At 38.5% G+C, this 27413-nt stretch overlaps 1 protein-coding gene across 2 annotated transcripts in view; it reads left to right on the forward strand.

Moving 5' to 3' along the window:
- Positions 1 to 27413, forward strand: part of LOC150077208 (solute carrier organic anion transporter family member 4A1-like) — a 748389-nt gene that overhangs the window by 407128 nt on the left and 313848 nt on the right. For both annotated transcript variants that reach the window (XM_090386038.1, XM_090386039.1), the window contains one exon: positions 7026 to 7115. In XM_090386038.1, the coding sequence (XP_090242164.1) occupies positions 7026 to 7115 (90 nt within the window). The remainder of the gene's footprint in view (positions 1 to 7025; positions 7116 to 27413) is intronic.

Consider the following 27413-nt stretch of genomic DNA (forward strand, 5'->3'; position numbering starts at 1 on the left):
AACGGGTCCAGGATTCTTTCTTTGCTTGTTTTTGTATGAAGCGTGCTTTTGCCCTTAATTTCTTATAATTAATGAGATTGACTGTGCTCGGACATTTCCGAAACAAATTCCAGGCTTTATTTTTTGCTCTCTTTGCAGTGGTGCATTTATCATTCCACCAGTAATTATAATGCTTTCGGCCCGGCGGATTTGATATTGGTATTGTGTCTTTAGCCACATTTAGAAGATGCGACGTGATGTAATCTGTCACATCATCAATGTGCTGGAGGCGGATTTTTTCCTCATCGAGGTCAATTGATGATTGAAATTTTGCCCAGTCTGCTCGGACAAATTTCCACTTTCTGCAGGGTTGAATTGAAGGAGTCTTTGCTTTCAGAAAGTTGCATACTATTGGGAAGTGGTCACTGCCCATGGGATCGTTCATTACATACCACTCTATGGCTGGGACTAGTACTGGTGAACAAATTGAGAGATCTATTGCTGAGGTGTGTCCTGTTGGAAGCTGTACGTGTGTCGGTGCACCTGTATTGAGTATAGTGAGATTTAATGCATCCAAAAAACTTTCAATTAGTCGGCCTCGTCTATCCAATTTAGGAGAGCCCCATAATGGGTGGTGCCCGTTAAAGTCCCCTAATATACAGAGAGGTGGAGGTATCTGTACAAAGAGGTCTTCAAGATCTTTTAAAGAGTTAGTACAGTTTGGCGGTAGGTATATTGAGACTAGTGTTATTGCACTATGGAGAATTATACGAACAGCAACAGCTTCTATATTAGTTTGGAGTGGGATATGTTTAGTTGGGATCTTAGAATTTACTAGGATTGCCACACCACCATGGGCAGCGCTAGCGGTATTTCGATCTCTTCGATAAATGCAATAGTTCTTTATCGAAGGAGAAATTTGTGTGGTTAGGTAAGTTTCCTGTAAACAAAAGGCAACCGGAGAATATTGATTAATTAGGTATTGAATATCGTCTGTGTTTGAACGAAAGCCTCTGCAATTCCATTGTAAAATGCTGTGGGTCATTTTGGTTTAGTTGAGGATGATTCATCTGACTGTTTTTTGTTTGAGGAGGATTTTTTTCGGTCTCTTTTCGGGAAGGTAGGGCGACCGGTATCCATAGTATCGTTTGCGTGAAGTTCTAGTATTGGTTCTTCATGATCTGGGTTCACATCTACTTCCATACTACCAGTGGATGATTCAGGTTTATTGTTGTGTTTAGTAGTTTTCAGTTTTTCTTTGTCATGCGGGACTTTCCGAGTCTCAACTGGGATACTGATTGGAGTGTTGGTTGATTCACTGATTTTAATTTGATGTGTGTCTTTGACAGGGTTTGATAATGTGTTTTTAACCCAGTTAGCTAGAGATGTGCAGGGAGGTATGGATACATCGGTTTGAGCTGCTGTTGAATTAAAGCTTCGAGTGTGAGCTGCATATGAACGACTGGGCATGGTCGACATAACCTGTCTGCGTGCCTCGGGGTACGCAACTTTGTGCTCTATTCTATATTTTTGGATTTTCTTGCCCGTTTTCCACATTTCACAAGATTTGGAAAAGGCTGGATGACTTTCTTTGCAGTTGGGACAAATGGGACTTGAGGCTGAACAGTCTGTTTGTGTATGCTCCTTGGAACCACAGATTGGACAAATGGCATCACCTCTACATGCTTGTTGCGAATGTCCATATTTTTGGCATTTAAAGCTTGTAGAGGATTAGGTATGTAAGTCCGTATTCGGCAGTTTAAATAGCCAGCTTTTACTGAGGATGGCAAGTCTGGGGTGCTGAATGTTAAAATTATGGATCGGGTTGGAACAAGATTTCCATCTTTTTTGGTTTTTATACGTTTTGCACTAATTACTTTTTGATTGCCCAGTTCCTGTACTAATTCCTCTTCAGATACTGTAATCAGGTCCCACTCTGTTATGACACCTTTTGACGAGTTTAACGTATTGTGGGGAGTTATAGATACGGGTATCCCAGCAAAGGTTGTTGTTTTAAGCAGCCATTCTGAATGTTTTGAGGAGGCTGTTTCGATTAGGAGGTCTCCAGATTGCAGACGTTTAACCATTTTGGGTGTACCAGCAATGGATTCCAAAAATCTTTGGATGACAAATGGTGATAATTTTCCGACAGGCTGGTTGGAGAGCGAATGTATTACAAGGAAGTTTGGCATCTCATTGCTCTGCACTTCTCTTCGGAGCCTTTTTGGATGGTTTAGGTCATCATCATTTGGCATGTCTGGCCTTGAATTTGAAGGCTCTAGTGGTGGATAGTCATTTATATCCATCGTTACTCCTTTTCGCCCTGGAGGATAACTTTTCCCCAGGTTACCGGCCCCGCCACGGGGAGGCAGGAGCAGTGCCGCTCGGAGGCCAAGCGGTTGAAGTGTTAATTAATTAGTAAAAATATAAATAGAGGAAAATGTAAAGAAAGGTGTATTTCCTTCCTGTGTTCTACTTGTTACTTTTCAAGTATAGAACTGTTTTTAAAGTAAAACTGTTTATAGAAATGTGAACGTAAAATATAATTTCAATCGCTTATCAAGAGCACTTTATAAATCGCAAGAATATAGCTTGGCCTCGAAATACGCTTGGCACCCGGGGCCAGCCTTTTTGGGTGAACACAGTCATGGTCAATTTCAGAAGTCTCTTGTCTTGAGCAAAATGGCTCTAAAGGTGGATAACTATTTGTATCCATATTACCTCCTTTTGGCTCTGGGGGTTTACCTTTACCACCCAGGTTACCGGCCCCGCCACGGGGAGGCAGGAGCAGTGCCGCTTGTGGCCAAGCGTAGAGGTTAGTTTAGTTAGTAGAAGTACTAAATTAAAGAAAAAGGTACTTTCCTTCTTCTGGGCTCACTTCTTAAGTGTTTTTAAGAAAATGAAGCTACTTAATGAAAAGGTTTAATAAGTAAAGGAGAAAACAAAAGAGAACCTAGTCGCTTACCAAAAAACGCTTTTTAATTGCACGAGAATCACTTGGCCACGGAAACGCTTGGCACCCGGGGCCAAACAAGGCAGATAAAGCTCTTAGTATGTTCAGCTTTTTGAGGCAGGATATATGCACAGATTTAATGTGCTCAAGGAAATTTAGTTTCCTGTCAAGGATTAATCCCAAGAATCTGACGTTGTTAGTCACTGGAACGGTAAAGTTTTGCATCTGAAGTTCGGGATCTGTATGCATTTTCCGTTGATTACAAAAGTGGATTGCAACAGTTTTCTGCTGTGATAGACGATAGCCATTTAACTCTGCCCACCTTTGGACTTTATTTAAAGATATCTGCAGCTGCCGTTCAATGGATCTCATATTCCGAGAATGGCAAGAAATAGAGATCATCGGCATAAAGGTAGGTCTCAACAGTATTTGGAAGATCTTTTGTGATGGAATCGATTCTTGGGGCAAATAGGGTTGCACTCAGTATGGACCCTTGTGGCACTCCTTCTTCCTGTAAAAATGTCATAGAAAGTGAGTTGCAGTATCGAACTTGGAACGAAAGAGTCCTGAGAAAGTTCCTGATGAATATAGGAAGGTTGCCTCATAGACTTAGAGCATGGAGGTCACTGAGAATGCCACGATGCCAGGTAGTATCAGATGCCTTCTCTATGTCTATGGAAACCATAACAAGATGTTCATTTTTCACAAAGGCATTACAAATTGCAAACTCAGCTTTGATCATGAGATCTAAGGAGAACCTGTTCTTTTGAAAGCCATGCTGATTATTGCTAATTAGGTGTTGCGTTTCGATGATCCAAACAAGGCGATTATGGATCATTTTTTCAAGTAATTTACCGAGGCAACTGGATAGAGAAATAGGTCTATAACTGTTAGGACTGGTAGGATCTTTACTGGATTTCAAAAAGGCAAGAATTGTGGCATGATGCCAAGAGCTGGGATAAATGTTTTCCATAAATATCCGGTTATAGTAGACCAGCAGTATTTGTAAATTTCTGTCACCAAGGTTTTGTAACATAATGTAAGATATTCCATCTGGCCCAGCGACACTGTTGCGTGTTGTTTTAATGACATGTATAAGTTCATGATATTGAAGAGGCTGATTATATGGAAAGAAAACTGAGGTTCGAAAGTTGATGGCTCGTTCAGTCTTGGTCTTTATTTTCTGGAAATCCGGAGAATAATTTGATGTCGCAGATACTTCGGCAAAAGTTTTAGCCAAGGCATTTGCAATGTCTTGAGGAGCAGATAGTTCTTGTCCATTCCATGAAAGAATTGGTGAAGGGGTGGTTGGAAATTTTCTTGAAATCTGCTTGATTTTCTTCCATATTAACCTGGAGTTAGTGTTTCTGTTTATGGTAGATGCAAACCGAATCCAAGAATTTTTCTTTGCTTCTCTTTGAATGCGATGTGCTTTTGCTCTTAGTTTCTTGTAATTGATAAGATTAGCTGTGGTTGGGGATCTATGAAATAAATTCCACGCTTTATTTTTTAACTTCTTAGCTATTGTGCGTTCTTGATTCCACCAATAGTTAAGGTGCCGTCGGGATTGGGGATTCGACAATGGAATTGAACATTTAGCTGCAGATAGTAGGTGTGAAGTGATATCATCTCTGGCTTCATCTACCGACTGTGTTCGTATATATTGCTCATCCACGGTTAACAACTGATTGAAATTTGACCCAGTTGGCTTGAGAGAACTTCCATTTCCTGCAGGGTATGGCTAATGATGGTTGTGCAGTGAGCAGATCACAAATAATCAGAAAATGGTCACTACCCATGGGATCGTCCATAACAGACCATTCTATAATTGGAAACAGAATCGGGGAACATATTGATAGATCGATTGCAGAGGTTTGTCCAGTTGGTAGTTGTATGTGAGTGGGTGCACCAGTATTAAGAATAGTAAGGTTTTCCTTATCCAGAAAGGTTTCAATTAATCGGCCATGTATATCTAATATTGTCGATCCCCATAAGGGGTTGTGGCCATTGAAATCACCAAAGAGACAGACAGGGGGTACTAATTGCATTAGCAGGTTTTCAAGATCTTGGTAAGAGGAGGTATGACTTGGTGGGAGATAGACTGATACCAGTGTTAAAGCAATCTGGGTTATCAAACGCACGGCGACAACTTCAATTGTAGTTTGCAAAACAATTTGCTTGGTCGGGATCTTTGAGCTGACCAAGGTGGCCATACCCCCACAGGCAGCATTTGAAGTATTACAATTGTGCCGATAGATGGCATAGTTCTTTATGTTGGTGGAAATTTGCGGAGTTAGATAGGTTTCCTGTAGACAGAAACCAACTGGAGAGTAGCGGTTAATTAAGACTTGAATATCATTAAGGTTGCTACGAAATCCTCTACAATTCCATTGTAGAATGTAAGGCATTACTGATGTTTGGTAGAAGAAGCTGCTTCTGACTGTTTTTTTAATGTGACTGTCCTGTGACGTTCAGGCTTTGGTTTGTCTTTTTTTGGGAATAATAGTCGACCGGTGTCCATTTCTTCTTCCGCATATATTTCTAATATCAGTTCTTCTTGTCTGGATGAGTCAATAGTGTCCATAGACGTTTCTTGGATATTCTTTTTTAAATTTGAGTTAAGATTATTCGATATAAAAGAAATCACTTAGGGAGGAGAAGGAGCTGTAGCTGGTACTGTAAGTGCAGTATTACTTGCCTGGTTCAACTGTTTCGGAACATTGGACTGTTGCTGAGAGAGAACAGTCCAAGGCCAATCAGAGATTGAGGTGGTTGAAGGGACTGTAACATCAGTTTGGGTGGCTACTGATTGATATTTTTTGCGCAATATTGGCGTACGTACGTTTATTCATACTGGGAGTAAGTAATTTCCGTGCTTCTTGAAAGCTTACTTTATTTTCTATCTTATATTTAACGATTTGCTTTTCAGTTTTCCATTTGTCACATGTCCTTGAGTAGGCAGGATGGTTTCCTTTACAGTTGGGACACGTCATTTCTTTTGCCAAGCAGTAACTTTGGGTGTGGTCAGCGGACCCACAATTAGGACAAACCTGGTTTCCTCTGCACGCCGTTTGAGAGTGGCCATACTTCTGCCACTTAAAACATCTCAGTGGGTTAGGAATATATGGTCTAATGCGGCAGAGTAAGTAGCCTGCTTTTATCGATGGTGGTAGATTTGGCGTGTTAAAAGTTAGAATAATATTTCTTGTAGGTGTGAGTATATTTTCTCTTTTCACAGCAATGAAATTTTGATCTTGAAGCTCTTGTGTTGTCTCCTCCTCCGTGACATTCAATAGATCCCAGCTGGATATAACACCCTTAGATGTATTTAGGGTAGCATGGGGAGAAACTTTTACTGGAATTCCAGCAAAGCTTGTAAGTTTTAGCAGTTTCTCTGAATGTTTACAATTCACTGTTTTCAATAGAAGGTCGCCTGATTGTAGTCTCTTGACTGTCTTAGGAGATCCTGCCAGACTTTCCAGTTGTTTCTGGATAAGGAACGGAGAGAGCTTTCTGAGAGGCTGATCTGCAAGAGAGTGAATTATAAGGAATGTAGGATAAATTGTCGCTGAGGAAGTGGTTTTCAACCTTTTGGGTTGCGACATGTTATGGTCAATGTCTATCTCTGGCCGAGAGCTTGTCGGCTCTAGAGGCGGAAAAGTATTTTGGTCCATGCTTCCTCCTTTTGGCCCTTGGCAGATTAGCTTTTCTGCCAAGATTTCCGGCCCCCCCACGGGGAGGCAGGAGCAGTGCCCGGTGTGACCAAGCGTAAAGTAGTAAGTGTTAGTAAAAGAAATATGAAAAATAAAGAAAGGTAACTTTTCTTTCTTGCTCTGTACAAGTACTTTTGTAACAGTAGCTGATTTTAAATAAATAAATTTCTTAAGGCAGGAACTTAATATAACTCTAAATCGCTTTTGGATAATCACACTTTAAGCACAGAGAAAACGCTCGATCACAATCGCTTGGCACCCGGGGCCATATGGATAAGGACATATGTGATAATTAAGTCTCTATTAACTAAGCTTATTTTTGCCCTTTCTGTGATTGTGTGATTAGTTGCACAGTTATTTACTCATTATTGTTCTTTCAGGAATGTTGGTTTCAGGTCTGGCTACATTCCTTCCCAAAGTAATAGAATCACAGTTTAGTCTTCCAGCTAGTTGGGCAGCAGTTGTTGTAGGTAAGTGTTTGTAATTATTTTATTTTATAAGTATTCAAACTAATAAATAAAATGACAGTACTTGTAATGTTTCTAATATAATCCATAAGGTAACTTTTGTTCAATTCATTCCAGCTTTGTTTTAATTTTTAAGTGTATATAGAACATGTGTACATGTAAATATTTTATATTTAATTATAATTATTCCTAAAAATAATGGAGAGAGAGAAGTAAATAAGTGGGAAAAAAAATAGAAATGGAATAAAAGAATAAATAAATGAAATAAATAAAAGTAATAGCGAGAGAGAGTAAAATTGACATAAACAAAGAATAGAATAGAAATATAAAAAAGGAAATAAGGAAGAAGGAAGGAGTAAAAGTAGTTTCTAGATCAAAGTAATAAAACAAATAAACATAAGAAATAATAATACTATATAATACAAAATGGTATAAGACAACAGAAAACTGCAAGTAAATTTACTTGCAATCTTGATGATTGGCTCTTGAAAAGTTACATAGAGGTTGTGCATTATGCGGCAGTATCTTTTTCTTTAGTATCATACCATTTTGTATTATACAGTGGATTCCGGTTATTTGGGCCACCGGTTAATCGGGGCAGCCGTTTATTTGGGGCAAAGCTTAAAAAACAAAAACCAATCGAGAAAATAGCCAGGGTTTACTTCGCTTAATTGGGACAAAATGCCGTTTAATCGGGGCAGGAAACCTCAGCACTGGAGATTACCCTACGATTGTCTCCGACCGTACCACGTAGTTCGGTCGGATTTCTGGAGGTCACGACCATAAAACAATAAAAACAATTAGCAGTCACCTGTTTATTGAGCTTTTCTGTTGGTGCAATAGACGGACAGTAAACTCGATCTTATTGAATTTGCATTAATACCGACAGCTGGAATTCTGTGGGTTATTATGGTAAAATGTGTTTACACTTCCATGGAATCTTCAATCATATAAAAAAAATTATTTTCAGAATCTTCTCTTCATTCCTATTTTTAAAGCTTCCTAATTTGTTACTCCGTTCTCACTTGCGCGTGTTGTGTTACTTGCAATTTATGTGTGCCCTGTTCTTTGTTATTGATTGCTTATCTTTTTACTGTTTTAAATTTCAGCCCCCACCAACAAATGTCAGCGAACAGAAGTGTCAACTAGTTTAGTTAGTATGTACATATTACAGTACGTATTAATTATTCCGATCATCACGTATATTCTTCCGATTTGCACGTATCATTTAATTTTTTAATTGGTAAGGTAATAAAGGGTAAATTTGTGCTTAATATATCTTTACTTTTATAGCCTGTGGATAATATTCCTCCTATTTTCGCTAATTAGAATCGCTGTTTAATAGAATTAAAATTCAATTCACAAACGTGATCACAATGACCGGCGCTTACTGCACATCGTATAGTGAACGGTACTTGACTATGGTGAGTTCGTCGTAACGTGATTTGATTGTATAGTGAACTAATTGTAAAGGGGGGGGGGGGGTAAATTGTATTTTTAGCTACTTACGTGAAACTTCGGATAATTGGGGCAGCCACTTAATCGGGCCAAAATGCACTAGTCCCGATGTGTCCCAAATAACCGGAATCGACTGTATATTATTATTTTTTTTTCTTATACATGTTTTTTTTTATTACTTTGACCTAGAAATTACTTTTACTCCTTTTTTATACAGGCATACCTCGAATAACGAATAGGATGCGTTCCATGAAATTACTTCGTTAAGCGAAACTTCGTTTTCAGAGGTAAAAATACTATGGCCAGAATAGGGATACGTTCCCACTTAAAGAAAATGAAAAGCTTTTTTTTCGAACAAAGAAAAGTTTTATTAAATAAACAGTCAACTTACATACAAAGTGAAATCTCATTTTAAAATATGAGTTTAAAGTTGATTGCTTATGCTTTTTTTTTTTTTTCATTTAACAATTGCCTATACGGAGTTATTGCATTTAACACTGATCGCTTAACAATAAAACTTCTTCCTAAATCAGGATCATATTCACTAAAAAAATTTAAAACGTTTTCAATGTCATTTAAGCACCTTTTTAAATCTTTGGTTGTTAACACTTTTTCGGCAGGAACTTCTTTAACTTCGTCTTCATTATCTTTGTCTTCGTTGCTAACAAGATTTTCTAAATCTTCCACTGAAAAACCATCATCTTCTGCATTCAATAAATTTCTAACATCCTCTTCATCGACATTTTCGAAACCTATTGATTGAGCCATCTGGATAACTTTATTTATAATTTCTTGGATGTTATTTTCTTCTTCTAGTACAACTTCTGGACATATTTTGCGCTAAACTCCATTTAAGCATTTCTTAGTGACTTCTTTCCAATAACTATTAATGTTTTCAATTGCGTTTTTAATGGTGTAGTTTTTCCAAAAAAGTTTTAACTGTCATTTCCTCTTTATCCTCTAGTTCAGTTAAATTGCTTAATGTTCGACGCAGATAATAAGCTTTAAATGATGCTATTACTCCCTGATCCAATGGCTGAATCAGGGAAGTTGTGTTTGCTGGAAGAAACACAACTTTGACAGGAATGCATGTGTCCAACGTGTGAAGATCAGTAGGATGTCCCGGAGCATTGTCTAACAACAAAAGAGCTTTTTCTTCAAAGTTGTTTTTTTGACAATACCGTTTTACTTCAGGACAAAACTGGTTAACAAACCAATCAGTAAATAACTCTTGGTAACCCAAGCTTTTCTATTTGCTTTCCATATTACAGGTAAATTCATTTTTATGTTACCTTTTAACGCCCTCGGATTTTCTGAATGGTAAACTAATAACAATTTTAATTTATAATCACCAGAGGCATTTGATCCAAAGAGTAACGTTAAACGGTCTTTGGCTGCTTTGAACCCAGCAGCTGATTTTTCTTCAATAGAAATAAAGCTTTTTGTTGGTAGCCGTTTCCAGAACAAACCGTTTTCGTCAACACTGAACACCGAATTTGGTGGAAAATTTTCACGTTCAGTTATTTCCTTTAGTTTTTCTGGAAACTTATTTGCAGTTTCTCCTGTTAATTTTACACTATGAATCCTGGCCCGTTTTTTAAATTTCTCGAACCAACCACGAGAAGCCCCAAAGGTTTCCGTAATTTCTTCAGTTTGTTTAGATTTCAGGTGATTAAACTGGAATATTTTTTTTTTATGTTAAATGGGGCTTGAAATTGCAGACTTCGTTATATCGAAGCTTCGTTATCAGAGGTAACGTTAACCGAGGTATGCCTGTATTTCTATTCTATTCACTCTCTCCATTACTTTTATTTATTTATTTCATGTACTTCATTATTATCATCAGCCATTTTCAATCCACTTCAGGATTTGGTTTGGTTTGGTTTGATTTTCTGGTGCAACAGCAACCTAGGCTATAATGTGCCAACCACGATAAATGAGTAGGCATATTGAAAGTAGAGAAAAAAAGGTTAAAATATCATAGCTACCCAGGAATATTGATCGCTGTGTCAGAAAAAGATTTGTACAAAAAATATGTATAAAAGCAATCAACAAAGTATAAATGATATATAAAATGTAATAAAAGTATATGTTAACAAAAGTGTATATGTTAAAATGATGTAAATAATTATCAGTTTTAAATAGTTAAAAACAGCTGACACGTTGTCATTGTCATAGATTATCTGACTGAGTGTATAGGGCTCAGTCAGACGGCTAAAAGTGGTAAAAGATATACATCGTTCATGCTTAAACATGGACGTTCAGTTAAAATGTGTCTAATAGTCGGAATGGTGTCACAGTACTCACACATAGGAGGGTCATTAGCCCTCAGCAGAAAAGAGTGTGTCACACGACTATGTCCTATGCAGAGGTGAGCTAGAACAACTTCCTCTCTATGACTCCTGCACCAACTAGACTGCCATCTTTGGATTATAGGCTTAATTTGATACAACTTGTTTGTGGACTGTCCATGCTATAATTGTTGCCGCTGGGTGTGTAATGTATTTCTTGTCACTTGCCTGTAGTCTGTATAGGGGACTAGTGGGCTGTGACTGCTGTGGGATTGTGCTGATCTGGCTGCAGTGTCTGCTAGATCATTTCCTTTGAGCCCAATGTGGCTTGGAATCCAGCAGAAACAGATATCAAATTTAGATTCACAAATGATAAACAACTTGGTTGGTTGGTTGGTTGATGTGTTGTTTAATGGGACAAGGGCTGCTAAGGCCATATTGTGCCTGATTCTATTTGATAGTGCAATTTACAGTTAAAATCTGTAAAATAATCCCGTCTGCTTTAAGAAATAAAAGAACTCAGCTAGATTTGCATTGTCTCCAATCAGATGGGGTAATTTCAAAGGTTCTTGCAGATATGAAAGCGATTTGAAAATTTTTTTTTTGATAATTATTATAATGATTGCAATTTATTAGAATATGCCTCACCGTAAGTGTAGTCTGACAATATGTACAAATAGGCGGATCTTCCCCCATGAGCAGATAAATATGGGTTAGATGCGTGTTCCCAATATGCGTCCTAGCCAGGATCACCTCCTCTTGCCTATTTGATCGCATACTTGATGGCCATAACTTAGGTTCCTGTTTAAATTGAAGCAGTTTATTTCCACACTGAGCCTGCCAGATTTGCAACCATTGCTCTTCACACACGTTTTTTATGACTGATTTGTAATCTACATATGGCACTTGGTAGTTAGGAGATCTTGCAGTGATTGGATGTTTAGCGGCTTGATCTGCATATTCATTTCCTTTGATGCCTACATGACCCGTTATCCAACAGAAACGGACTAATTGGTTTGCAGCTTGTAACGCAATTATCTGTGATCTAATTTGCTTCAAGATGGGGTGGATTGGTTTGGATGGATTTTTCAATGATTTTATTGCACTCAGAGAATCAGAGTAGATCATAATTCGCTTACTAGACAGATTAATAACGTGATCCAGAGCTATTTTAATCGCCCACAGTTCAGCAGAGTAGATGCTGCATTCCTTTGGAAGGGACACAGAAGTAGAAAAGATAGAAGAAACTGCTGCTGCGCCCAATGTCGTACTAGTTTTCGAGCCATCGGTATATATTTGAAGATACCGAGAATTTTCTGCTATATGTGCAGCATGGAGTTTCCTGATGGTAAGGTCTGCTGCTTGCTTTTCCCCCCATTGTTGGAATGAGAAGTAACAAATTGGTGTATAATCAGACCACGGAGGGTCGTGATTGCACATTTCCTGAAAGACATTACCCATGTCTAGATTCCAACATTGTGTTAACTGTAGCAACCTTATCCCAATAGGCTTGTTTTCGTTAAGCTTGTTTTGATAAAATATGGTCCACTGGGGCTCAAATAAGTACGGCAAGATAGGATGAAAAGGAAGACTCCGTATTTTTGCTGCATAGTTCAGCATCAACATTTTCCTCCGAAGATGGTGTGGAGGTTCGTGTGCATCTATATATAGACTCTGTACAGGGAATGTTCTGAATGCTCCTAAAGCAGTTCTTAGGGCACTGTGATGGATGGTGTCTAGCCGAGTTAGTGCACTTTTCCTGGCAGAGTCATAGATTGGAGCTCCGTAATCCAAGCGAGATCGGATTAATACCCGATATAGCCGAAGCAGAGTGTATCGGTCAGCACCCCACGTCAATGAAGATAGTACTCGGAGGATATTTAATTTTTTCAAGCAAATGGTTCTCAGATACGTGATGTGTTGTAAGAAATTTAATTTATTGTTCAGGATTAGGCCAAGAAATCTGATACTATTGGAAAGAGGTATGGTGGTATTTTTAAGATGTAGTTCAGGCTCAGGGTGGATCTTACGTTTTTTACAGAAATGAATACAGTTAGATTTTTGTGGTGATAAGCGGTAGCCATTGCGAGACATCCACAGCTCCATTTTGTTAATTGAGATTTGAAGCTGTCTCTCAATAGAATTCATAGTTTTTCCTTGGCACGAAATCATGAGGTCATCTGCATAGTGATATAATTCTACTGTGCTTGGAATATCATGGATGATTTTGTTTATTCTTATTAAAAATAGAGTTGGACTCAAGATAGACCCTTGAGGGACCCCTTCCTCCTGTATATGAATTCTAGATAGAGTATTTAGATGACTAACCTGAAAGGTTCTGCTCTGGAGAAAACTCTGAATAAACAGAGGAAGCCTGCCTCGTAGACCAAAGGTGTAAAGGTCACGCAGAATACCAAAACGCCATGTTGTATCAAAGGCCTTTTCTAAATCAAAACTTACCATAACAAGGTGGTCATTTCTGACAAAAGCGTTTCTGATGTTCGATTCTGCTTTGGTCATCATATCTAATGCAGATCTATTTTGCCGAAAACCGTACTGATTTTTATGTAAGATGTTATGTGACTCAAGAAACCAGGTGAGGCGCTTCAGAACCATTTTCTCCAGTGTTTTCCCCAAACAACTAGTTAAGGAAATTGGAGGATAATTTCCTGGATTAGAGAGGTCTTTCCCTGGTTTAGGGATGGCTAATACAAGTGAATGTTTCCAAGAGCTAGGATAAATATGTTCTTCAAAAATTCTGTTGAAAAATATTAAAAGAATTTGCAAAGCAGTATCATTCAAGTGTTTTAGCATAATATAAAATATACCATCAGGTCCAGCTGCACTATTGGGTGCTCTGTTAAGAGCATCCGTTAACTCGGATATAGTAAAAGGCTGATTATATGGAAGAGACAGACCGGTGTTGAAATTTAACTTATACCTTTCTGCTACCACTTTAATTTGTTGGAATGAAGCATCATATGAATTTGCTGCTGAAATTTTTGCAAAGGCTTCAGCAAAAGCATTTGCTATGTCTTTGGAGGAAGACAGTTCCTGTCCATTACAGATCAATATTGGAGAGGATGACAATGGATATTTGCCATTCAGATGTTGCATTTTCCTCTAGATTAATCTTGTATCGGTGTTTTTGGTGATAGTGGAAGCAAACTGTATCCAGGAATCTTTTTTGGCTTTCCTTCTTATTTGTCGTGCTTTAGCATTTAATTTCTTGTAATTTATAAGGTTTATAATAGTGGGATGCTTGCAGAAGATATTCCAAGCTTTGTTCTTTTCTTTTTTTGCTCTATTGCATTCATCATTCCACCAGTAGTTTTTGCACCTGCGTGGATGAGTCGACGACTGAGGGACAACAATGTTAGCTGCTGCTAGTATCCGTTTAGTAATATGGTCATTAGCTTCATCTATTGACTGGTTCAGAATGAAGTTTTTATCTAAAACTGTATTTAAGGAAAATTTTTCCCAGTTTGCCTTTGTAAATTTCCATCTTCTGCGAGTTTCCGGATAGGTGGTGGTAGTTTGGAATTTACAAGTAATTGGAAGATGATCACTATTGTGGGGATTATCCAATACAGCCCAATGTATACTTGGGTACAGAGCCGGGGAACAAATAGATAGATCTATGGCTGAAGTATTTCCTGAAGGAAAATGAACATGAGTATGTGCACCGGTGTTCAGCAGAGTTAGATTTTGTTTGTCCAGTAATGCTTCTATTAGCTGCCCTCTTTTATCCATATGGAGACTTCCCCATAATGGGTGGTGTCCATTAAAATCACCCATCAGACAAAAAGGAGGTGGTATCTGGGCAAGGAGCTCATCAAAGTCTCTGAGTATATACGTTTGGTTCGGCGGAAGATAAATAGAAATAAGAGATAAAGATATTCCAATTTCTATTCTCACAGCAACAACTTCTAAATTGGATTTTAAAGGGATTTGTCTAGATGGAATAGTAACGGATACCAAAACTGCTACACCTCCATGGGCTGCAGTTTGCTGCATTCCTGTCACGCCTGTACAAAATATATTTCTTTATTGAGGGGGTCACTTGAGGAGTTAAAAATGTTTCCTGTAAACAAATGCCTTCTGGATTGAAATCTCGGATTAGGTCATAAAGTTCATCTGTATTAGTACGTAGTCCTCGACAGTTCCATTGTAAAATGCACTTCATCATTTAGTTTTAGTGGTAGGATGATCCGGTTGCCTTTTAGAGGCAGTAGGCTTATTGCGATCTATTTTAATTTTATCTTTTTTAGGAAAGGTAGGCCGTCCAGTGTCCATATCTTCTTCGGCATGAATTTCTAATATAGGTTCCTGTTCAGTTTTGTCATCTGTATCCATTTCTGCAGTATTAATTTGAGTTTTAGTAGAAGATTCGGCTTGTGTCATCCTGGTCTCACTTTGGGACTTAATGCCACTAGTATTTGGGATGGAGATTGGAGTATTGCAAGTCTGGTCTCTGTTGTTTTCCTTCAAGGATGGCTGAGGAACTGAAAGCTGAGCTCTAGCCCATTCAGCAAGTGATATGTTCGGTGGAACTGAGTCAGTGGTTTGTGTGGCAATTGAACGGTATTTCTTTGTAACAGCTGCATATGTACGTGCAGGAGTATCTTTCAGTACTTGTCGTCGCGCTTCGTGATAAGTCACTTTATTTTCAACTTTAAATTTCTGTATTTTTTTCCCAACTTTCCATAACTCACAATTTCTAGAATATGCAGGATGTTCTTCCCTGCAGTTAGGACAAACTGGAGATGTAGCAGTACAGTCTGTTTGAGTGTGATCCTGGGATCCACATTTTGGGCATATTGTGTTTCCTCGACATGTTGCCTGAGAGTGGCCGAACTTCTGACATTTAAAACACCGTATTGGATTTTGTATATACGGGCGGATATGGCAATTTAAATAACCAGCTTTTACAATATTTGGTAAGTTTGGGGTATTGAATGTGAGAATTACACTGCGGGTTGGAATGAGATTGCCGTCTCTACGAGTCAAAATTCTCTTAGCTTGTATGACCTTTTGGTCTTTAAGTTCTTGTACAAGCTCCTCTTCTGTTACATTCAATAGATCCCACTCAGAGATAACACCTTTGGAACTATTTTGGGTTGAGTGGGGAGATATTTTAACAGGGATACCACCAAATGTTGTCATCTTTAACAACAATTCTGAATGTTTCGACTGTGTAGTTTCCACCAGCAAATCCCCTGACTGTAACCTTTTGACCATTTTAGGTGATCCAGCAGCATTTTCTAGAAATCTCTGTATAATAAATGGGGAGAGTTTGCTCACTGGTTGACTAGTTAAGGAATGGATAATCAGGAAAGTTGGATACTCAGGTTGATTATCTACTTTTAAGCGCTTATGTTGCGCACTACCTTCATCAGAGTTATACCAATCTATGGTATTTGAGCTTGAAGGCTCTAAGGCTGGATAATTTTCTTTATCCATGTCGGCTCCTTTTCGCCCTGGGGGATTAGCTTTTCCACCCAGGTTACCGGCCCCGTCACGGGGAGGCAGGAGCAGTGCCGCTTGTGGCCAAGCGTAGGAGTTAGTGCGGTTAGTATATACAATAAAGAAAAAGGTACTTTCCTTTTTCTGGCTCTCTTTCTATACTTTTAAAAAGTAGAGCTAATCAACAGAAAGACTTACGAACGAAATGAAACAAGGAAAAACTCAGTCGCTTTAGAAAATCGCTATAGGAATCGCAGTACTATTTAGCACAGAAAATCGCTTGGCCTCAAGAAACGCTTGGCACCCGGGGCCGATAAACAACTTCTGCCAGACTCTGGACAGGACTGGATTAGAATTATATCTGATTATGGATAAGGCCTGTAATGTGCTTAACGAATCAGTATAAACCATACACCTTTGATAATTATTACTTCTAATGTGGTCCAAGGCTAGCTCTATACCATACAACTCTGCTGTGTATATACTGCATTCCTGAGGAATTTTCTGAGAAACCGTGCTAACTGGGAGACAGCAGCAGATCATACAGATGACTCTGATTTCGAGCCATCAGTAAAGACTGGCAAGAAATCAGAGTACATACATTGATGAGCAGCATAGAGTTGTAGGTAGACAGATGCTGAAGTGCTTGCCTTTCCACCAATATTAAGGAAAAAATTGCATAGTGGAGAGTGAGCATGCCATGATGGAAAATGTTGCCTTGGTGACTGGGTAACACTGTCTACCGTAATGCGAAGTTCTCTGAGTAGCTCTTGGACATGAATACCAAAGGGATGGTTGGCAGTTGGATGGGTGTTATAGAGATTTTCCCTAGTGGTTCAAAAACAGATGTCCACATAGGGTAGTCTGGCAGGGATTTCAGTTTAAAAGTATATGTTAGTGACAATTGCTTTCATCGCAGGGACAATGGCAGTTCGCCTGCTTTAACGTATAAACTCTGGATTGGGGATATTCTAAAAGCTCCAGTAGTAATGCAGATGGCTTGATGATGAACTGGGTCTAGCCATCGTAGTATGCTGTTTCTTGCTGATGCATATGCTTGGCACCCATAATTTAATTTAGAACAGACAAGTGCACGATATAGGCACAGTAAGTGCAGCAGTCTGCTCTCCAATAATTGGACAAAATGGCTCTTAGGAGGTTCAGTCCTCTTGTGCACTTTTTCCGCAGTTAGTAGTACTAGTAGTAGTGGCATGTGATGAAAGAAAGCAAGTGTATGAGCTTATGCAGCATCAGCCAAAAAAAAAAAATCACACCATTGCCTCCAAATGCCTGCCCAGTTCCTCCTTAAATTTATTTAACCTATCAACTTCCACCATGATAGATGGAAGTTTGTTCCAGCAATTAACCACCTGCTGGCTAAAGGCAAATTTCCGCACATCTATTCTACATCTGTCTTTTCTTAATTTGAATTTATGCCCCCTTAGGTTCGTAATCTGAACAAGTGGAAGGATCCCATTAGAATTTAGCGTGCTCAACCCATTCAAGGCCTTATATACCTCAATCAGATCACCGTGCATGTGCCTAGTCTCCAGTCACTGCAATTTGCAGAACTTAAGCCTCTCTTGGTAAGAGGATCTGTTCATTCCCCTCACCAATCTTGTTGCCCTTCTCTGTACACGCTCAAGTAAATCTACATCCTTCCTAAAATGAGGCCTCCAGACCTGTACACAGTACTCAAGGCACAGCCTGACCATTGCCTTATACAGAGGGATAATCACCTCCTTTTCCCTGCTAGCAAAATTCCTATATATCATTGACAAAATCCCGTGACCTGCCCTGGCAACCTGTCTGCATTGCTCAGAAAACTTCATATCTGACTGCACAATTACTCCATGGCATATGCAGTACTTTGCATTTGTCAAGGTTAATCTTCAGTTGCCACTCCTTAGCCCATCTGCCCAAATTATCCAGATCCTGTTGCAGTAGCACACTGCCATTACTGTCATTAACAACTCTGCCAACCTTTGTATCATCTGCAAACTGTTCTCAAATAAGCTTGAACCACGGTTAACGCAAACACTTGTACTACTGCACTCACTCTGGACCATTCGGATAAATATACATTTCAGCTCGGTCGCTATTTTACCCTCAAATTTAATTGAATTTTTCTGTTTGGTGCCATTACATGGTAGTTACAGTTCTCCCTGAAGTAAAAATACTCGATGTGATTAGCGTTGCTCTGGCAACGAACTGATTCATTACACTGACTAGTAAACTACTAAACTAGTTTTAGCCTGGAAGGCCTATATAAAATTATATTAATGAAAATGGAAATAAAAATAAAATGATGATGAACAATGAAAATAACAATAAAAATGAAAATAAACAATGAAGTTGTAAATATGATAATAAACAACGAAAATTGTAAATAATATTCTCTTGGTTATCGGTCTACTACTACTATATATACATACATATATATATATATACACATATATATATATAGTAGTAGCAGTAGTACTATATATATATATAGTAACCCCTTTTAATGTATCTACATACCCATAGTGGCCCCTTTTTTATAATTTACCGCATTGCTTTATAATTTGCCTCTGTATTGTTATACAATTTTGCCTCACTAGCTTATACATTTTTCTCTATCATATATTACTTCCATTACTGCTTTCACCTTTTTGCTCTACGCTTTATCTTTTGTTCTACGCTCACCTTTTAATTATATATTGTATCATATATTATATATTGTATCTCTAGGTTTTGCCATGGTGCCGGCGTTGGCATATGTACGTTACCTGGGTGTTTGACGCACACAGCGTCCACATATTGCACCGTATCTCACCCAAAACTGCTACCGTTTTACCAAACTGACATTTTTTCCATCGTATCTGGTACTTATCAATACAGACCGATGTAATGCATAATCTTACTCTTAGAGGGCATTAATCGGTACTGATCTCAATAAACGATCTATAACAACAAAATTCATAAACAATACTTCGCCTAATACTAATATACCAAGGGGATTGCCTGAGCTGTGACTCGTCTACCAGGATTCTTCCTAAATATAATAGTACACAACTTCACTTATACCTATACGGTACATATTCAGCCTATGTCCCTAATTAACTCACACGTGCTTTTTGGCCCGTGCAGGCACCACTGGTCTATACTGGAGTATTTCTACTAGTCTTAATCTACCAACATGAGCTACTACACCACTAAGAATAACAAGATGCTACATCGGTCGCGTAGAATAAACTGTACTGCGGATTTCACTGAGGCTCCGGGTGATCCGACAAGTTACTCAACTAGCCACACAGCATCTAATGCTTTCAGCCCTCAGAGGGTGCGCAAGACTAGCCATATCGCACACACGGATACAATTACATATCCACAGAGCACTACCTACATCACTGAGCCTAACACACAGAACATATTATTAATAATCACCTAAAATTCAATACCTGCAACAACCATCTATGCCAGACTTGCCCATACATGAATACTAAACACAGCACAAATGCCCACGCCAAAACATTCTGCCACACCAGTGGGGTGGTCTACCTCATCAACTGTGCAGAATGTGATGGCAAATACATTGGTCAAACTGGTGGTGAACTACACATCAGAATCAATGTACATAGATCTCACATAAAAAATTTCGTCAACCAAAAAGACATAGAACTATTGCACTTCCAAACACACTGCTTTAGCAATATCTCCATCACTATCCTAGCCATAGAGAATAACCACACAACTAGGCTAGAGATAGAAAACATCAGCATACTAAAACATAAAACACTATATCCATACGGACTTAACAGCAAATTTAACGGACACTGCTATACCAGCAATATACATGACACCTGTGTCTACAATCTATTTCAGATGGTTAAAAACCCCATATCTAAACCTAAAAAAAGCTAATAGTACCAACAAAAAAACTTGCACCAACAACATAACTGGCAGCTTTACAGATATGCTGGTATCCTGGGATATTCCTAATATACACATCAAACATATTCATAACTTCATCTTCGGATTAAAACATAGCAAAATCAAAGCATTAGCCAAACTCAACACTGCCTATAACCACAACAACTCGCACCTAAACCACCTTCTCAAAGTCATCTTTAAATTCCTGATTGGTAATTTAAAGATGGCCACCAACGAATACATTAGTATCAAATTCAATAACGCTACTATGAATCACACTACTTAAACTCATCAATAAATATACAGATGATCTACCTATTAGCAACGTACACATCTGCACCAGATTCTATTACAACAAACCTTTCGGTCTTTTCGTCTGCAACTACAAGCAGACCGCATGTAACTTAGATAAGAGTAATGCCGAGGCTGAATGCTTCTGTAATCAGTATCGCACGTACGTGGATAAATACCACAAACACATCATCACAGGAGATCTCAATATCATAGACCACCCACATTTACGCGAATTGTTATCTTATGGTTTCAAATTCAGACCTAGCACCATCAACAACACTAAAAAGAATAATAAACAACTACACGACGATCTTATACTTTTTTGCCTAAAATTATCATATAAACATCACATACCTATAGAGGCATTCCACATCTGGCTAACTCGCACTTACTTAGCCATTGAAAAACAGATACTTTCAATGCACTACAAACCTATACCCACCAAATGTTTCGATCTAACCACTATTAAGCAACATCTAACAAAACTACAAAAAAAAGGTTCATCATAACCACAATAGACAAAGCCTCCAATAACTACAGCATCATATGCAAAAGGTTCTACACGGCCACACTATTAAACAAACTAAACAATAGCCTCACCTACAAACCTATCACCTATAACCCTAATACTATCACAAAGAAAATATTGGCCATACATAAAAAGCTAAAACTAACTAATACTAACACCAAATTCCCCTATTTATACTGCATACCAAAATTCCACAAATCACCGATTGGTTTCAGATTTATCACTTCATGTAAAGACAGTTATGCAAAAATCCCACACCAAAAACTGCTACATATACTCAACAGCATATTCGGACATATAACTAACTCTAAAATTATTCTCAACAATAGCTCCATACTAAGCTATTTAAATACGAATAAATATACTATAGAACATATAAACACATACGATTTCAAGAATCTATTCACCAGTATCCCCCACACTAGTTTATTAACTGTACTTAACGACTACTACACACAATATAAAAATATTATATCATACTAACAACCATACTGGGACGACCTCATTAACGCATGCCTTCTCAATAACTACATATTCAACGGAAATAGCATATACAGATAACACATAGGTATAGCTATGGGCGCCTGCAGCTCCAGCCTTGTATCCAACCTATACCTTCACTACTTTGAACGTTGTTGTTGAGTTTAACGACACATGGGCTGCTGGGGCCATATTGTGTCTTTCTAATGGTGAATATGAAACAATACCTATATTTTATGATATATTCCTATCCGACTTAAGAAAGTAAATAGTTCCTTTTTATTAGGATCATCTCCCACGATCTGCATTAAATTTACTGATGACTGTGTATTAGAAATTGACTTAAAGATGCCTAAGCGGATGGTTTAAAAGTGGGGACAGTCCACTAGCAAATGGTCAGTTGAACTTGGCATGATGTGCATTGGGGAGCGCTGTCATTATTTAATAGATACAGGTGAGTGAGGTGTGTATGCCCAATCCTTAGCCTTCCTAAAATTGTTTCTTCTTGTCTATTTTTCCGGAAACTTGAGAGCCACAGGTTTGGTTCTGGTTTTATTTTGTATAGTTTGTTTCCTGGATAACCTCTCCAGATCAGTGACCAGCTATTGTAACATGCTTTATGGATGATATGTTTGAAATCGGAATACGGAACTTGACAATTCTGTAAAATAGATGTATCTGGTTGTTTGGCTGCATGATCTGCTCTTTCATTTCCTGCTATACCAGAATGACCTGGTATCCAGCAGAATGTCACAGTTTGGTTTGACTCATTGCACACAAGTAATTTGGAATGTATTTGTTTGATAACAGGGTGAGAGGAGGTGGTATTGCTACTTATGGCAGAGACAGCACTGAGCAAGTCAGTGTATATTAAGGCAGAAGAAATCAGAATTTGAGTAATGTGATCTAGGGCCAAGTTAATAGCATAAAGCTCTGCAATGAAGATAATGCATTCTACAGGTAATGAGATAGAAGTAGTGAATGAAGGGAAGATTGCCCCAGCGCCTACTTGGCTCTCAGTTTTTGATCCATCAGTATAGATCTTACAGGCCTATGAATTAGAAGCAGAATGAATTTCATGTAATTGTGCAATATTGAAGGGAGACAAGGTGTTCTTTCCCCACTGTTGGAAATAGTCATCATAAATTGCACTGATATTTGTCCATGGTGGATCAGGCGGTGTTATGTCCTCATATATATTGCTGATTTCAATATTCCACGTTTGAGTTAGTTCTTTAAGTCTAAGTGCAGCCGGTTTGTTTTCATTTGGTTTGCTGTTGAAGAATAACTCCCATTCGGTATTGTACAGACATCTCCAATTCAGGTGAGAAGGAAGACTTCGGATTTTTGCGGCATACATCAAAAGCAATGTTTTCCTCCAAAGATGTAAGGGAGGTTCGTGGGCTTCAGTGTAAAGGCTCTGAACTGGGGAGGTTCTGAAAGCCCCTAGAGAAACTCTCAGAGCACTGTGCTGGATCGTGTTCAATCGCTCTAAAATAGTTTTCCTAGCAGAGTCATACACCGGGGAGCCGTAGTCTAAAAGGGACCTGATGAGAGCTCGATAGAGATGGATCAGGGTATGTCGACTTTGAACGCAATTTTAGCATTGATCTAAAACTTTACAGATATATAGATGATCTAATCGTTATCAATAGACCTAACTTCATCACCGAAGCCAGCACTATTTACACTCCCGAATTGGTACTAGAATGCACCAACACACACAGCACCAAAAAAGCATCCTACTTAGACCTAGACTACACATAGTAGACAACGCACTACAAATTAAACTATACGACAAACTTAACGACTTTCCTTTAAAATCTATAGATTTAACCAACTGGTACTCAAATATCTCCAAACGCATTCATAGTAACATCATAGTGGCCCAAAGTATCAGAAGGATTAAAATATGCAATAATCAAGTTCGCATAATAGACACCCTCACTGACTTCAAATCCAAATTAATCAACAATGGATTCCCACACCACTTCATATCACGCAACATACATAAAGCTATATTGATAGCCATCAACAAAAAGCCAGGTGGGAAGGAGCAGCAGTGCATAGCACATGCTTCTTGATTAGACCGGGGTTCGAGCCCGTCACCACCAAATACAGAGAATGCGGAAAGGTCAGGGAATGACCACCGCATATCTCCGGAGCAATATGGCCTTAGTTGCTAATGTTCCTAAAAAAAAAAAAAAAAACCAAACAACAACAACCATCAACAAAAAACATAATAATAACCTCAACCCATTTATTATTGCAGCCCAAGTTCTAGCAACATATAGACCTACACAGAGTGTTCGATAGCGTTGGCTCATGCACCTTCGTGGGGCTTGTACATATGTACATAGTAGGCACTACCCATGGGGCATACTACATATAGCTTACACTCATTAAAAAAGTCGTACCTATATTTGCTCCATGGGCAGGAATAAATTTCTTTATTTCCTTATATTACCTTTTATTTCTTGATATCGCCCTATATTCCTATTGGCCTTTTGCCATATGCTCTTTCCTCCAGAGATCCATCTACCGTTCTGCTTATACACCACAGCTTATCACATAAAATTAATACACGTAAATTACCAATGTGTTCACCTAGATTACAGAGGGCGCTACCGTTTATTGGCATCGTTTCTTCTGGCTTGGTTTCCGATTTCACCAACCCCTAAACCCAGAGGGCGCCTACGTCCACTAGCTTCAAATAAATAACACACGTGCTCCACTTCTCGATCTTTTTCTTTCTTCACATTCACCGGTGGTAAGCATACCTATTTATATTTTTATATATTTTTGTTCACCAGACTTTTGTTCCTTATATATATATATATATATATCACCCATATTATATCCTAATTATATCGACGGCTTTCTATTTTCTATTACAGTATATTCCCTACATCCTATACAATGTAATACCTATAATCATATATCAGGATCCCTTTCTTTAAGGGACGGGAAATTACGCTCCCGGTTTCTTCCCACGTAAAATTGTTTTTCCACTTTTTCTATACTTTCGACTCTAAACTATATAACACTATTTTCCTTCATACCTCATGAACTATTAGAGCAATTCGAGGGGGGATTCAGGTACTATTGCTATTCTACATCCTACTTCCGTTCTCCTTCCTTTAGCAGAGCAATATGGCCTTAGTTGCTAATGCTCCTAAAAACCAAATAACAAACTACCAAACAATCTCCTTCCTTTAGCCCGAGCTTCCTATTCAACAAAGATATACAACTACAATGGATGGAACTCTTACTCTAGTATATTTATTTGTATCTTTCATGCTACTATGCTATCTGTCAGGCTAACAGTTATCTCGCCAGCTAACTACTTATCAAATACATGCTTGTTACCAGCATTTGGATCACATCTTATTGCTTCTAAATTCCTGACCTACCAATAACGGCGTAATACCAGCTTTCGGCATATTATCATTACCTTTTTACCTTCCTACTTATATTCTTACCTAGAGTTGCTGGCAGTTGACTACAGAAACAGATAGCTACGTTAATTATGGGCTGAGACATTGAGAGGGTTAGCCCTAGACAAATTCCCTTTTAATGTATCTACATACCCATAATTGACCCCTTTTTTATAATTTACCGCATTGCTTTATAATTTGCCTCTGTATTGTTATACAATTTTGCCTCACTAGCTTATATATTTTGCTCTATCATATATTACTTCCATTACTGCTTTCACCTTTTTGTTCTACGCTTTATCTTTTGTTCTACGCTCACATTTTAATTATATATTGTATCTCTAGGTTTTGCCATGGTGCCGGTGTTGGCATATGTACGTTACCTGGGTGTTTGACTCACATGGCGTCCACATATTGCACCGTATCTCACCCAAACTGCTACCGCTTTACCAAACTGACATTTTTTCCATCATATCTAGTACTTATCAATACAGACTGATGTAATGCATAATCTTACTCTTGGATGGCATTAATCGGTACTGATCTCAATAAACGATCTCTAACAAAATTCATAAACAATACTTCACCTAATACTAATATATATATATGAGTTTTTCAATGTAACCCTTTAAAAGAAAAGTTTAAAGAGTTGCACAGAGAACAGGTATACAGTAGATGAAATGGTTTCAGTGGAAGCAAGTTTAATAAATTAGGTATGACAGATGCCTGTTTCATTTGATTTGATTTGATTTTTTTTTGGCGCATTGGCAGCTAAGGCCATAATGCGCCAAGTCAAATTTTAAAACGCTACTAAACATTTTGGTAGCCAAAGCTACCACGTCAAGTTATTAATTATTGCCAAAAGATGTAAAGTAAAAGTATAAAAAAGTATAAACCTTAGATTCTTGTATAAAAATTAATAGATTGTAAAAAGTTAAAAACATCGGACATACTGTCTCTGTCACCTATAATCTGACTGAGTGTAAATGGCTCAGTCACATTATTAAAAGCGGTAAAATACAAGCGTCGTGCTTCTATAAAAACAGGGCATTCTATTAAAATATGAGTAACGGTTAAAATAACATTACATATCTCGCACATAGGTGGGTCATCCGCCCTCAGCAAGTAGGAATGTGTTAGATGACTATGACCTATGCGGAGCCGAGCAAGAACAACTTCCTCTCTTCGGACCCTGCGTAGACTGGACTGCCATTGCGTAATTACAGGCTTAATGCGATGTAATTTATTTGTGGCCTGTCCGTGCCAAGAATCTTGCCATTGGGAGAGTAATTTAGAACGTATTATTTGCCTGTAGTCTGTATAGGGGACTGACAGGCAATGATTATCCAGGGAAATGGCTGATTTAGCAGCGGTATCAGCTAATTCATTTCCCCGGATCCCAATGTGGCTTGGGATCCAGCAAAAGCGAATATCAAATTCTAATTCCATGAGAGAAAAAATAATCTTCCGGATCCTGGACAGGATCGGATGAGGGTTATACCTTACCAATACTAGAGCCTGTAATACGCTCAATGAATAACAATAAATTACATACCTCTGGTAGTCGTGATTTTTAATGTGATCTAGGGCTGATTGTATTGCATGCAACTCTGCAGTATAAATGCTAGTTTCTTGTGGGATCTTATAGGATAATGTTTTGTGAGGGAACACAACAGCAGATCCCACATGACATTCTAACTTTGAGCCATCTGTATAGATTGGCAGAAAGTCAGAATACTGCTGTCTATGTGATGCAAAGAGTTGCTGGTAGACAGATGGCGGTGTAGTAGCGTTCTCCCAGATCTTAAGAGAGAAGTCGCAAGTTGGAAAATAAGCATGCCAGGGTGGAAAGAATTGCCTTGGTGACTGGGCAACGTTGTCTACCGTCAAGTTTAGCTCATTCAGCAGCCCTTTAATGCGAATACCAAAAGGTTTGTTGGCAGTCCGACGGGTGTTATAGAGGTTTTCCCAGCACGGCTCAAAGACGGATGGCCACGTGGGATGATCGGGCAGGGATTTTAATTTAAAGGCGTACTGTAAGGACATCTGTTTACGTCGAAGAGACAGAGATGGTTCATTTGCTTCAACGTAAAGGCTTTGGACAGGAGATGTGCGAAATGCTCCAGTGGCTGTCCGGATGGCTTGATGGTGGATTGGATCTAACCACCGAAGTGCACTATCTCTAGCAGAACCATAAACCTGAGACCCATAGTCCAGTTTGGAACGGACAAGTGCTCGGTAAAGGCGAAGAAGGGTAGAACGATCTGCGCCCCATGAAGTTGACGAAAGGGCACGAAGGATGTTAAGCCCTTTGACACATCTTGTCTTCAGCTGACGAATGTGTTGTAAAAATGTCAGCTTTTTGTCGAAAATAAGTCCAAGGAATTTGAATTCTGCTACAACTGGGATGTTATTTTGCCCAAGCCTTAAT

Source organism: Mastigoproctus giganteus, chromosome 12, assembly GCF_048544385.1.
Source record: "Mastigoproctus giganteus isolate SK-2022 chromosome 12, ASM4854438v1, whole genome shotgun sequence".
In the NCBI taxonomy this organism is placed as follows: Eukaryota; Metazoa; Arthropoda; class Arachnida; order Uropygi; family Thelyphonidae; genus Mastigoproctus; species Mastigoproctus giganteus.